The sequence below is a fragment of the Megascapheus bottae genome, chromosome 4 (assembly GCF_031878675.1).
Source record: "Megascapheus bottae isolate mThoBot1 chromosome 4, mThoBot2.hap1, whole genome shotgun sequence".
In the NCBI taxonomy this organism is placed as follows: Eukaryota; Metazoa; Chordata; class Mammalia; order Rodentia; family Geomyidae; genus Megascapheus; species Megascapheus bottae.
Window position 1 is genome coordinate 44329300 of NC_143512.1, and position 13559 is coordinate 44342858.

At 40.4% G+C, this 13559-nt stretch overlaps 1 protein-coding gene across 3 annotated transcripts in view; it reads left to right on the top strand.

Moving 5' to 3' along the window:
• Positions 1 to 13559, top strand: part of Rad17 (RAD17 checkpoint clamp loader component) — a 39931-nt gene that overhangs the window by 5517 nt on the left and 20855 nt on the right. For all 3 annotated transcript variants that reach the window (XM_090331778.1, XM_090331779.1, XM_090331777.1), the window contains exons 4-12: positions 924 to 1181; positions 2223 to 2306; positions 5033 to 5189; positions 6947 to 7083; positions 10616 to 10668; positions 11138 to 11263; positions 11362 to 11431; positions 12160 to 12268; positions 13020 to 13199. In XM_090331778.1, coding sequence (XP_090187904.1) covers positions 924 to 1181; positions 2223 to 2306; positions 5033 to 5189; positions 6947 to 7083; positions 10616 to 10668; positions 11138 to 11263; positions 11362 to 11431; positions 12160 to 12268; positions 13020 to 13199 — 1174 coding nt within the window. The remainder of the gene's footprint in view (positions 1 to 923; positions 1182 to 2222; positions 2307 to 5032; positions 5190 to 6946; positions 7084 to 10615; positions 10669 to 11137; positions 11264 to 11361; positions 11432 to 12159; positions 12269 to 13019; positions 13200 to 13559) is intronic.

Below are 13559 nucleotides of genomic sequence, written 5' to 3' on the forward strand. Positions count from 1 at the left end.
CTTGAATCCAAGAATCACTATAATCAATTCCTCAGTACCACAGAAACAGAAACAGGTGGAAGTGGCATTGTGATTCAAGTGATAGAGTGCTAGCCTTGAGCAAAAGAAACTCAGGGACAGTGCCCAGACACTGAATTCAAACCCCAGGACTGGCAAAAAATAAAATAAGCCAGGCATAGTGATTTTTGTCTGTTTTCCAGCATTTGGGAGGCTGAGGCTGGAGGATCACAAATTGAGATTAGCTCAGGCCTGCATGAGGTGTGCCTTTCTTAAAAATTAAAAAAAAATTATGTGCTTCTGATCATATAAAATACTACTTATTGAAATGATCTGGGAAATGGAAACAAGACGCTTTTTTCTTTATTGATGTTTTCTTTTTGTCTTGTCTGTCTTTGGGAGTGTAAGTGGGGCACAGAAACAGGGACAAAGTGGGAACAAATGCATTAGTGGTATTGTAGACATTATGCTTAAAATGAACTATACAACCTGTGGGGGTGGGGACAGGAGGGAAAAACTGGGGTGGAGCAAGGGAAGGGGGACATTGTCCAAAAAGAAATCTGTTCTTTTCTGACATATGTAGCTGAAGCCCCTCTGTAGATCACCTTTATGATAACAACTTAAAACATTAGAAGTAAATAAGAATAAAAATAAAGAGAAAAATAAAGAGGTAGGTGATGGGTGTTGTGCTGTTTGTTATTAACCTAAGAGTCAAGTGATTCAGGCAGAATAATGAGTTTGAAAACAGCTGAGATATATAGCAAGACTGTTGAAAAGTAAATAAATAGTTGGTGATATTTCTATTTTATTTCAAATGTTATATTAATATTTTTCCTCCAGAGTAGTACAGTTTTATAGGATGGATGCAAAAACTAACAACAGCAATGTAATTTATCTAGTTTTTGTTCATTCATTTGTCTCTTCAGGTAACAGGCTGGGTGGACCCCTCATTTGATGATTTTTCAGAGAATACAGCCATCTCTACTATTACTACTGACTCATTAGGTTTGAATAATTCTAGTCATAGAAGAAAAAATGTGACTTCCATATTAGAAAATAGCAGATTTTCAACTAGAAAAAAAGGAAAGTTGTCTCCTTTAGAAGAGTTTCATGGTCTAGAAAATTCAAATGGATGTTTGTCTGAAGATGAACCATGGGTGGATAAGTATAAACCGGAATCTCAGGTACTAAATTAGTATGTCTACATGATTTAATTTCAAAGTGGATAACAATAGATGGAAAGGACAGGGGTTCCATTTTTTATGTTCTAAGGCTGATTTTGTTAACTTATTCTGGAATTATACCATTTGTTTTTGTATTAGATTTAACTTAATTCCAACCTAGAATTGATCTCTTTGTTTTACTAAATATACTACTTCTTTAAGTTCCTGTCACAAAGCATGTTTCTGGAATTTATTGTTGTTGTTGGTTGGTCATGGGACTTGAACTGTGGGCCTGGGCTCTGTGCCTAAGCTCTTCAGCTCAAGGCCTACCACCCTATCCCTTGAGCCACAGCACCACTTCTGATTTTCTGGTAGTTAATTGGAGATAGTTTCATGGACTTACGTGCCTGAGCTGGCTTTGAATCGCAATTCTCAGACGTCAGCCTCCTGAGTAGCTAGGATTACAGGTGTGAGCCACACTAAAGAACGTGAGACTATCTCCAATTAACCACCAGAAAATCGAAAGTGGGGACGTAGCTCAAGAGGTAAGGAGGTAGCCTTGAGCTGAAGAGCTCAGGGACAACACCCAGACCCAGAGTTCAAGCCCCATGATCCACAAAAAAAAAAAAAGAAAAGAAAAAACATTTTATACTTATAAAACTTTTGATATCAGCATAAGGATCAGGTGTATTATAATAATAACAAATGCTAGTGTGGGGGCTGGGATTGTAGCTTACTGGTAGAGTGATTGCCATCATGCTGGAAGCCCTGGGTTTGATTCCTTAGTACCACTTATACAGAAAAAGCCAGAAGTGGTGCTGTGGCTCAACTATAGAGGGCTAGCCTTGACAAAGCTCAAGGACAGAGCTCAAGCCCTGAGTTCAAGTCCTGGGACTGGGAAAAAAAAATGCTAGTGTTATCAAAACCTGCTTTTTTTTTTATTTTTACAATGTAGAATGTTACTCTTTAGCATTTTTCTCTAGTAATATATTAATAGGTACTTCTGTAGCAAAAATCATTTTGTTGAAATACTTCATTGAAAACCTCAAATTTTTGTATTAGCTTGAACTTGCTGTACATAAGAAGAAAATTGAAGAAGTTGAAACCTGGTTAAATACTGAAGTTTTGGAAAGACATCCAAAACAGGTAATTAAATAATAATCTTTCCATTATATTTGAGATAAAATATATGGCTGACTTTCCATATGTTTTAAGAAGTTAATCTTTTATGACCAAATGACTTCTCATAAAAAACTGTGGCTTTGCTATATCCATTCTCTAAAACACTCAGACACTTGAAGATTTCCCCTTTCCTCCTTCCTTTTTTTTTCTTTTTTCTTTTTGTCTTAAGTTCTATAATCAACATAAGATGCATAGTAAACCAATTAGGGTACTGGTATGTACCGATATGGCAGATCAGGTTACCTCAAACTGAAGCAGTTAGGCAAATTAAATAGTAGTTTTTGTGTTAGCTATATTCTAAAATAGTCAGGTTTTTTGTTTCACTTCCTAATTTCACATTTCTCATCCCCCTCCCATAGACTATTCTTTTCTCTCTTTTTTTTTTTTTCCTTTTTTTTTTTTTTGTCAGTCCTGAGGTTTGGACTCAGGGCCTGAATACTGGCCTTGGGCTTTCCTCAAGGCTAGTGCTGTACTGGGTACAGTAAAGCCTGAGCAACTTATCTCTTGCCTCTTCCTCTTCCTCCTCCTCCTCTTCCTCCTCTTCCTCTTCCTATAGCTGATTATGTTTCTCTTTTCTTCCCTTTGCCCTTTTCAGACAGGGTCTTTTTTAGTGACTTAAAATTTTTTTTTTTAACTTTTAAGTAATTATACAAAGGGGTTTCATCGTGTCAGTTCCTTGATTGGTGTTAAACTCGTGATTTTGTCTCATCCTTAAGAGTGATGAGGTTAGCCAGGCACAGTGGCTCAAGCCTGTAATCCTAACTACTGAGAAGGCTGAGATCTGAGGATCACAGTTCAAAGCCAACCTGGGCACTAAAGTCTGTGAGACTCTTATCTCTAATTAACCACCAGAAAAGGGAAATGGGGTTGTGGCTCAAGGGGTAGGGCATTAGCCTTGAGCTGAAGAGCTCAGGGACAATGCCCAGACCCAGAATTCAAGTCCCACAATGGAAAAAGAGGACAAAAAAAAAAAAAAAAAAGAGTGCTGAGATTTATATGTGTTAGCTATAATTGCCTGAAATACTGTAATATGCATATCTATATTAAATATATATATATATATGATGAGGCATTTAGTCATTGGGCTTGCGTTTCTGTACTGAGTGTCCTCTTTTAGTTTCATTGTGTGCAGTATTATGCAGTTTTTAAAAATGTAATATCCAAACTATGGCTTTTCCATAAAAATATTATTCTTGTGTAATACTAAATTATATTCAGCAAGAGGTCCATATTAAGATTGAATTTTATGAATCTAGGTAACCTCTAAAAACATCCCATATCAAACTTCATGTCCATAACCAGTTTCAATCTTGATTTGACTACTAATATAATGCAAGGATATAATACAAAGATTGAGGAATTTTCAAAAGGAGAGTTTATTATTCAGGAGACAAGATTCTCTCATTTTATATAAAGGTGGTTTAATTTTTTTTTTTTTTTTTTTTTTTTTTTTTGCCAGTCTTGGGCTTGGGCTCAGGGCCTGAGCACTGTCCTTGGACTTTCTCAAGACTAGAGCTCTACCACTTGAACCTCAGCACCACTTCCAGCTTTTTTCTATGTATGTTGTACTGAGGAATTGAACCCAGGTCTTCGTGCATGCTAGGCAAGCACTCTATCACTAGGCCAAACTCCCGGCCCCCTTCTCCCCCTCCCCCCTTTTTTTTTTTTTGCCAGTCCTGGGCTTGAGCTCAGGGCCTGAGCACTGTCCTTGGACTTTCTCAAGGCTAGAGCTCTACCACTTGAGCCTCAGTACCATTTCCGGCTTTTTTCTATGTATGTGGTACCAAGGAATCGAACCCAGGTCTTCATGCATGCTAGGCAAGCACGCTACCACTAGGCCAAACTCCCGGCCCCAAAGGTGGTTTAATTTTGAAGTTTAGTTTACTTATATTATTTAATAAATATGTAAGTAATAGATAATATTTAGAAAGAAAAATTTAAAAAGCAATTTACTGATTTTATTGTTATTATTATTATTTTTGTTTTTTTTTTTTGCCAATCCTGGGGCTTGAACTCAGGCCCTGAGCACTGTCCTTGGACTTTTCTCAAGGCTAGAGCTCTACAACTTGAGCTACAGCACCGTTTCCAGCTTTTTTCTATGTATGTGGTACTGAGGAATCAAACCCAGGCCTTCACACTTGCTAGGCAAGTACTCTACCACTAGGCCAAACTCCCGGCTCCGCAATCTACTGATTTTGAGGGTTATGTATGTATATATATTAGTCGTGGAGCTTGAACTGGGGGCCTAGATGCTATCCCTGACGCTCTCTTGCTCAAGGTTAGTGTTCTATCACTTGGAGCTCCACTTCCAGATTTCTGGGGGTTAATTGGAGATAAAGAGTGTCATGGACTTTTCTTTTCTTTTTTTGCCAGTCCTGGGCTTGAGCTCAGGGCCTGAGCACTGTCCTTGGACTTTCTCAAGACTAGAGCTCTTCCACTTGAGCCTCAGCACCACTTCTGGCTTTTTTCTATGTATGTGGTACCGAGGAATCAGACCCCGGTCTTCATGCATGCTAGGCGAGCACTCTACCACTGGGCCAAACTCCCAGCCCCTCTCATGGATTTTTCTACTCAGGCTGGCTTTGAACTGTGATCCTCAGATCCTAGCTTCCTAAGTAGCTAAAATTAGGCACCTGAGCCAACCTCACCTAGTTCTGATTTTGGTTTTTAATCTTTGTGTTTGGTTGTAGGGTGGATCTATTTTATTAATAACAGGTCCTCCTGGATGTGGTAAGACAACTACTTTAAAAATATTATCAAAGGAGCTTGGTATTCAAGTACAAGAGTGGATTAATCCTGTTTTGCCAGAATTCCAAAAAGATGACTTCAAGGAAATATTTAATAATGGTAAGCCTTGCTATGAAAATACTGGAAAAAGCAGGAAAAACTTGTGTTTAATATAGCTCGCAGAGAGAGCTGTATGAGTGTTTTTCTCCAGCATGTCCAGTTTCAGGGGAAAGGTATCTTGGATAGAGGAGATTGATTTTCTTTTAAAATTAAGCTTACCTACTTTGTTAGATAGCAACCATGATCCTCAGATCTCAGCCTCCTTAGTAGCTAGGATTACAGGCATGAGCCACCACACCCGGCTTTCCCTGGCTTCCCTTGCTATTTTTTTTTTGTTGTTGTTTTGTTTTGTTTTTGTCAGTCCTAGGGCTTGAGCCCAGGCCTGAGCACTGTCCTTGAGCTTTCTCAAGGTTAGAGCTCTATCACTTGAGCCACAGCACCACTTCTGGCTTTTGTGTGTGTGTGTGTTACCCAGGAATCGAACCCAGGTCTTTGTGCATGCTAGGCAAGCACTCTACCACAAGGCCAAACTCCCGGCCCCCTCGAATTCAATTTTAATGTAAACAATCTTCTTTGTGAAATATATCTTAAGAGAACTTTTTCTTATTCCCAGATTTGCTAATCGTTCATTCTGTTTTTGTTGTTAATCATTTCTTTCACAAATTATTTATTATGTATGTATGCACATACGTATGTTGGCACTGGAGCTTGAACTCAGGATCTTGTGCTCTTACTTGGCTCTTTTGCTCAATGCTGATGCTCTGCCACTTGAGTTAAAGCTCCACTTCCAGGTTTGTGCTGGTTAGTTAGAGATAAGAATCATTGAGCTAGGGGTTTGGCCTAGTGGAACAGCTCTTGCCTATCATGCATGAAGACCTGGGTTCAATCCCTTAGTACCACATGCATAGAAATAGCAGGAAGTGGTGCTGAGGCTCAAGTGGAAGAACTCAACCCTTGAAAAAGCCCAAGCACAGTGCTCAGGCCCTGAGCTCAGGCCCAGGACTGGCAACAACAACAACAAAAAATCACACAAAATTTTCTGCCCATGCTGGCTTCAATTTTCAGATCTCATTGTTCTGAATAGCTAGAATATATGTATAAGCTCCAGCTTCTAGCTAGATCATTTATGTACAGTTTTAAGAATTTATTGCAAATCTGTATTTGTAAATTGTTTGAATGTTGTATCAGCAACTGTTTTTTTTTTTTTGCCAGTCCTGGGGCTTGAACTCAGAGCCTGTCCTTGGGCTTTTTTCTCAAGGCTACCACTCTGCCACTTGAGCAACAGCACCATTTCTGGCTTTTTTTATACATGTGATACCAAGAAATCGAACCCGTGTCTTCGTGCATGCTAGGCAAGCACTCTACCACTAGGCCAAACTCCTGGCCCCTCAGCAGCTCTTTTCTGAAGAGTTGGTTCTTTTTGGTATAGAGAAATTATTGTTTTCCATGTTGAATTCCCCCCACCCTAGTCTAGCACCTGGACACTGTCCTTGAACAGTTTTTGTTCTAGGCAATCTACCACTTGAGCCACAGCACCACTTCTCGTGTTTTTCTGTGTATATGGTACCAAGGAACCCAGGGCTTCGTACATTCGAGGCACTCTACCATTCTACCACTAGGCTAAGCTCCCAGCCTTTGACATTTCTTTTGTGAAATGAGTGTTCAATTTCAAATTGGAATAAACTCACATAGTTATAAAGTAGGCTCCAGTGTTATAACTACATCATGTATATGCAAATGAATTTCTTTGTTATACGCATGTGTATATGTGTACATAATTTGTTGAAAATGAAAGTGTCGTATGTGTTTCTTTTCAGACTCAAACTTCCATGTACTTCATTATCAATCTCAGATATCAACTTTCAAAGAGTTTCTACTAAGAGCAGCAAAGTATAATAATCTGCAAATGCTTGGAGATGATCTGAGAAGTGATAAGAAGATAATTCTGGTGGAGGTAAGCACAGCCTTTTTTTTTTGGATTGGCAGTCCTGGGGCATGAACTCAGGGCCTAAGCACTGTCCTTGGGTTTTCTCAAGGCTAGAGTTCTATCACTTGAGCCACAGCACCACTTCCAGCTTCCAGGACCAAAGAATTGAACCCAGGTCTTCATGCATGCTAGGCAAGCACTCTATCACTAAGCCAAAGTTCCAGCCCAGTAAGGACAATTTTTAAAATCCTGCTGTAGCTAATGGGTAAACAGTTTGTAAAAAGTATCTTTTGGCTGGGCACAGTGGCTCACACCTGTAATCCTAACTACTCAGGAGTCTGAGAGCTAAGGATCAAGGTTCAAAGCTAGCCCGGACACTAAAGGACTTGAGACTCTTATCTCCAATTAATCTAGAAAACGGGAAGTGGGGCTTGGCTCAAGGGTAGGGGTAGCCTTGGGCTGAAGAGCTCAGGGATAGCACCCAGGCTGAGTTTGAGCCCCTTAACCCCCCCCAAAAAAAAAAACTAGAGAGAGAGAGAGAGAGAGAGACTCTTACTTTTAATTAACCTATAGAAAATGAGAAAGAGGCTGAGACTCAAAGGGTAGGGCAGTAGCCTTGAGCTGAAAAAATCAGGGACAGTGTCCAGGCCCAGCGTTCAAGCCCCATGACCCACACAAAAAAAGTATCTTTTGTGTATATACTAAGTACTAATGTAATGAAAACACGAAGTGGCCAGGAGTGTGGCCGAGTGGTAGAGAGCTTGTCTTGCTTGCATGAAGGCCCTAGGTTCACTTCCTTGTTACCTGGTAGAACACTAGCCTTGAGAATGCTCAAGGACAGTGCCCAGGCACTGAAGTTCAAGTCCTAGAATTAGCAAGAAAAAAAAAAGAAAGAAAACACAAAGATTTCTCAATAGCAGAAGCCTAAAATCTTCTTTCAGTAAGTATAAGTAGAATAAGTTAAAAATAGTGTGGGGGGAGGCAGAAATGGGAAAAAAATGGGAGGGGGTAACAATGTTTGATAAGAAATGTACTCTAAGCCTGACACAGTGGCTCTGGCCTGTAATCCTAGCTGCTCAGGAGGCTGAGATCTAAGGATCCAGCTTCAGAGCAAGCCCCAGCACTAAAGTCAGCAAGACTTTTATCTCCAATTAACCACCAGAAAATGCAGAAGTAGCACTGTGCCTCAGAGGGTAGGGCTGTACCCTTGAGCTGAAAAGCTCAGGGATAACGCCCAGGCCCAGTGTTCAAGTCCCATGACCACCAAAAGAAAGAAAAAAAGGAAGGAAGGAAGGAAGGACTCAATACCTTACATATGTAACCAGCCCCGCTATAAATAATCTTGAGAATAAAATTAAGTTTCAGTATGAAAATTTAAATGGTATAGTTGAAGCCACATATTGGTGCTTCACGCCTGTAATCCTGACTAAGGAGGCTGACATCTGAGGATCCCAGTTTCAAACCAGCCCAGGCAGGAAAATCTATGAGATTTATCTCTAATTAACCACTGAAAAGCTAGAAGTGGACTTGTAGCTAGAGTGGTAGAACACTTGCATTGAGAACAAAAGCTCAGAAACAGTGCCCAGGCCCTGAGTTTAAGCCCCAAATCTTGGATAGAAAAGAAAAAGCAAGGCTTAAGTATAGGAAAGCCAAGGGTACTGCCTATAGTGTTCATGCTTGTGAGTGTCAGCTACTCTGGTGTGAGGGATGTGAAAAGTAGGCAGCATCTTAGCTTTCCACCACTACCCAGGAGGCTGTAGGTGTTGACAGGGCTAAACTAGCCTGAGGAAAAAACAAAAAAATTATCTGAAAAAAAGAACCCTAAAAAACATGGATGAGGCCATGCATTGGCAATACCCTGAGTTCAAATCCTGGTATTATCCAAAGAGAAAAGAAGAAAATCTGGGAAGTTACTTCTTAGTGGAAATACTAGAGCTGATAAAGTAACCCTAAGAAATTTGATGTAGGGGCCGGGAGTTTGGCCTAATGGTTAAAGTGCTTGCCTAGCATGCACGAAGACCCGGGTTCAATTCCTCCGTACCACATACATAGAAAAAAGCCAAAAATGGTGCTGAGGCTCAAGCGGTAGAGCTCTAGCCTTGAGAAAGTCCAAAGATAGTGCTCAGGCCCTGAGCTCAAGCCCAGGACTGGCAAAAAAAAAAAAAAAAAAAAAAAAAAAAAAAAAAAAAAATTTGATGTAAAAGACTGGTGAAGTGGCTCATGCCTGTAATCCTAGCTACTGAGGAGGCTGAGATCTGAGGATTGAGGTTCCAAGCTAGCCAGGGCACTAAAGTCTGTGAGACTTACCTGCAATTAACCTCTAGAAAACAGAAGTGAGGCTGTGACTCCAGGGGTAGGACAATAGCCTTGAGCTGTGGAGCTCAGGGACAACACCAGGCCCAGGGGTAGGGCGATAACCTTGAGTTGAAGAGCTCTGGGCCAGTGTCCAGGCCCAGAGTTCAAGCCCCATGACCCACAAAAAGAAAGGAAAGAAAGAAAGAGAGGAAGGAGAGGGAAGAAAGGAAGGAAGGAAGGAAGGGAAATTTGATGGGAAAGTTTACTTTGAGGGACCGGGAGTTTGGCCTAGTGGTAGAGTGTTTGCCTAGCATGCACGAAGACCCAGGTTCGATTCCTTGGTACCATGTCCATAGAAAAAAAGCCAGAAGAAGGAAAAAAAAAAAAAGCCAGAGTGGTGCTGAGGCTCAAGTGGTAGAGCTCTAGTCTTGAGAAAGCCCAAGGACAGTGTTCAGGCTCTGAGCCTAAGCCCAGGACTGGCAAAAAAAAAAAAAAAGTTTACTTTGATTTTTTTTTTTTTTTTTTTTGGGCCCCTTTCTCTTTCTGGCCCTGCTCGCTCCGGCCCCGCTCGCTCCGGCCCGGCTAGGCCCCCTTTTCTAGCTCAGGCCCCGCTCGCTCCGGTCCTGCTCGCTCCAGCCCGGCTAGGCCCTCTTTTCTAGCTCTGGCCCCGCTCGCTCCGGCCCCGCTCGCTCCGGCCCCGCTTGCTTCCGCCAGGCTCGCTCTGGCCCCGCTTGCTTCCGCCCGGCTCGCTCCAGCTTGCTCTTGGCCCCGCTCGCTCCGGCCCGGCCCTGCTCCTGGCCCCGCTCGCTCCGGCCCCTTCTCGCTCTGGCCCCGCTCGCTCCGGCCTCGCTGGCTCTGGCTCGGCTCGCTCCCGCACGCTCCGGTCCTGCTCGCTCCGGCCCCGCTCGCTCCGGCCACCACTCGGTTGGGCTCTGCTCACTTCAGCTCAGCTCGCTTCTTTCGCTCTCTGTCGCCGTCGCAGTCTCGTCTCTGCCACTTTTCCGGTTTGGTTGTGTCTCGTCTCTGCCACTTCCGGCTTGGTTGTGTATGTGGGATACCGAGGAATCGAACCCGGGTCTTTGTGCATGCTAGTCAAACACTTTAACCGCTAGGCCAAACTCCCGGGCCCCAAGTTTACTTTGATTTATATTACTGTTTAAGCTATCAACTACTCAGATTTACATTTACCAAGGAACGTTTTTATCTGAAAATAAAGTGTCACTGGAATACAACTGAAGTAATACTTATCTTATATCTTGAATAGGATTTTCCAAATCAGTTTTATCGAGATCCTCATACTTTACATGAAGTTCTAAGGTAAGTGAAGTGTGTGTGTGTGTGTGTGTGTGTTTGTGTGTCTATTATATATCATTCTCAAAGTGCACATTAAGTGTTGAGGTTAGAATCCAGTGGTAGAGAATTTGTCTAACATGAATAAAACTAGGTTTGGTCCCTAAGAACACACACACATACACCCCAGAATAATAAAATTGCTAGGTCCTGGTAGCACACACCTGTGATCCTAGATACTCAGGAAGCTGAGATCTGAGGATCACAGTTCAAACCCAGAAAGGGCCAGAAAGTCTTTGAGAATCTTATCTCTAATTAATTAACTACCAGAAAGCCAGAAGTGGCTCAAAGTGACAGAGTGTAAGCTTAGAGAAAAAGAGCTCAGGGACAGTACATTGGCCTCAAATTCAAGCTCCACAAGCAAAAAAAAAAAAAAGTGAAACTCCATATTAAATGGCAAATGACTTATATTTCAACATACTGTATTTTATTTTAGGAAATATGTTCAGATTGGCCGATGTCCTCTTGTATTTATAGTCTCTGACAGTGTCAGTGGAGATAATCATCATAGGCTTCTCTTCCCTAAAATAATTCAAGAAGAATGTTCTATTTCAAGTATTAGGTAAGAAAGAAATTTCTGCTTATCTGTTTAATATAGGGTACATTTTTTTAGTTTAACCATTTGACCACCATCCTTCTTTATAAAACTTCTGTCTACAGTTTCAACCCTGTGGCACCAACAATTATGATGAAATTTCTCAATCGAATAGTGACCATGGAAGCTAATAAGGTAAGTGTCTGATTAATTTTTATTTAAGTTGTAGCATTAAAGGTCAAGTTTATGTTCAGAATAAGCTACAGCAGTTGGAGATAGATAATTTTGTTTCCTAGTCTTAAAAATAGTAGAGGGCCGGGCCGGGAGTTTGGCCTAGTGGTAGAGTGCTTGCCTAGCATGCATGAAGATCCGGGTTCAATTCCTCGGTACCTATACATAGCAAAAAGCCGGAAGTGGTGCTGAGGCTCAAGTGGTAGAGTGCTAGCCTTGAAAAAGTCCATGGACAGTGCTCAGGCCCTGAGCCGGAGCCCAGGACTGGCAAAAAAAAAATGCGCCAGAAGTGTGGCCTACTGGTAGAGCGCTTGCCTAGCATGCACCAAACCCTGGGTTTGATTCCTTATCCGTGAGCTGAAGAGCTCAGGGACAACACCAAGGCCCAGAGTTCAAGCTCTATGACTCATAAAACAGAACAAAACAAAAGATGGAAATTAACCTAGTCAAAGTAAAGGAAAGAATATTTACTACTTCTGAATTTTTAACTATTTTTTCTAAATTAATTCCTTTGTATAACATACACAGAAAAAGCCAAAAGTGTCCAAGGACAGTGCCCAGGCCCTAAGCTTAAGCCCTAGGACTGGCAAAAAAAAAAAAAAAAAAAAAAAAAATAGCTTTTATTAAGTTAAAAAAATGGATTGGGGACAAGTTTTTTTAAAGTTTTTTAAAGTTTACTTTGCTCATTTTAGAATGGAGGAAAATTTACTGTTCCTGATAAAACTTCTCTAGAGTTGCTTTGTCAAGGATGTTCTGGTGACATCAGAAGTGCAATAAATAGCCTCCAGTTTTCTTCCAAAGGTAATTTTAAACTACCCTTTCCCATAGAATTATGCAGTGAATTAGTGGCTTTCTCTAAACTATTCAGGAAATGAAATCAAATATTTTTTGTGTTTGGGATTACAGATATGTATTTAATAATTATTTTCCCCTTATAGAATTTTTATGGGGATAAATTAGTTAATATACATATTAATATACCTTATACTAAGAATAAATAATATCTGTACCAGTACCACAAGCCATTAAGGCAGTAGGATTATATTAGTATATCCTTAAATAATATGTGAAAGTTCACAACAGGTATTAATTACAAGATACCATTTATACTTTTAGTGTTGGAGATTGAGATTTTTTTTCCTTGTCTGTCATACGGCTTGAACTCAGGGCCTGGGTGCTGTCCCTGAGCTCAAGGCTAGTGCTCTATCACTTTGAGCCCACAGCACCACTTCTGATTTTTTGGTGGTTAATTGGAGATATGAATATCGTGTACTTTCCTGCCCAAGCTGACTTTGAACCATAATCTTAGATCTTAGTCTTCTGAGTAGCCAGGATTACCAATGAGGCATTACAGCCTGGCTGAGATAATTTTAAATAACATCTTTTATCAGTTTAGTAGTGGCCCAAAGAAGAATCTTTAATTCACATAATTTGTACTTGTTGTTTATTAGAAAAATATTTTGCTTACAATGTTCTAACTGCAATGCTCAATTTTAATTTTCTTATTTTGATCTCATTTTAAATGTTTTCTTGGATGCAAATTATTACTTAGGAGAGAACAATTTACAGCCAAGGAAAAAAGGAATATCATTAAAATCAGATCTACTTTCAAAGTCAAAACGAGGAAAAAAAACTGATGGTGTTTTTGAAAATCAGGAAGTCCAAGCTATTGGTGGCAAGGATGTTTCTCTCTTTCTCTTCAGAGCCTTGGGGAAAATTCTATATTGTAAAAGTAAGAAATTATTTATTTTTCGTTTTGTGTATGTATTTTTTCCTTATGTAAAAAAAAAAAGATACCACATTTTTGTAAATGCCTTGAATTTTGTGTTATTATTAAGAAACAGGTAGAGCCGGTAAGACAACATTTATTTAACAAGATCTACAACATAGAACATTTTTGTTTCAGCTATGTGGACCATTTTCTATAAGTAATTAAGCCTAAAAACAAAGTATAGGCCAAATTCATGTCTGTAAAATATAAAAAATACTGCTAGGTGCAGTGGTTCACTCCTGTAATCCTAGTTGCTCAGAGGCTGAGATCATGGTTCAAAGCCAGCCCGGGCACTAAAGTCGGTGACCCTTATCTCTAATT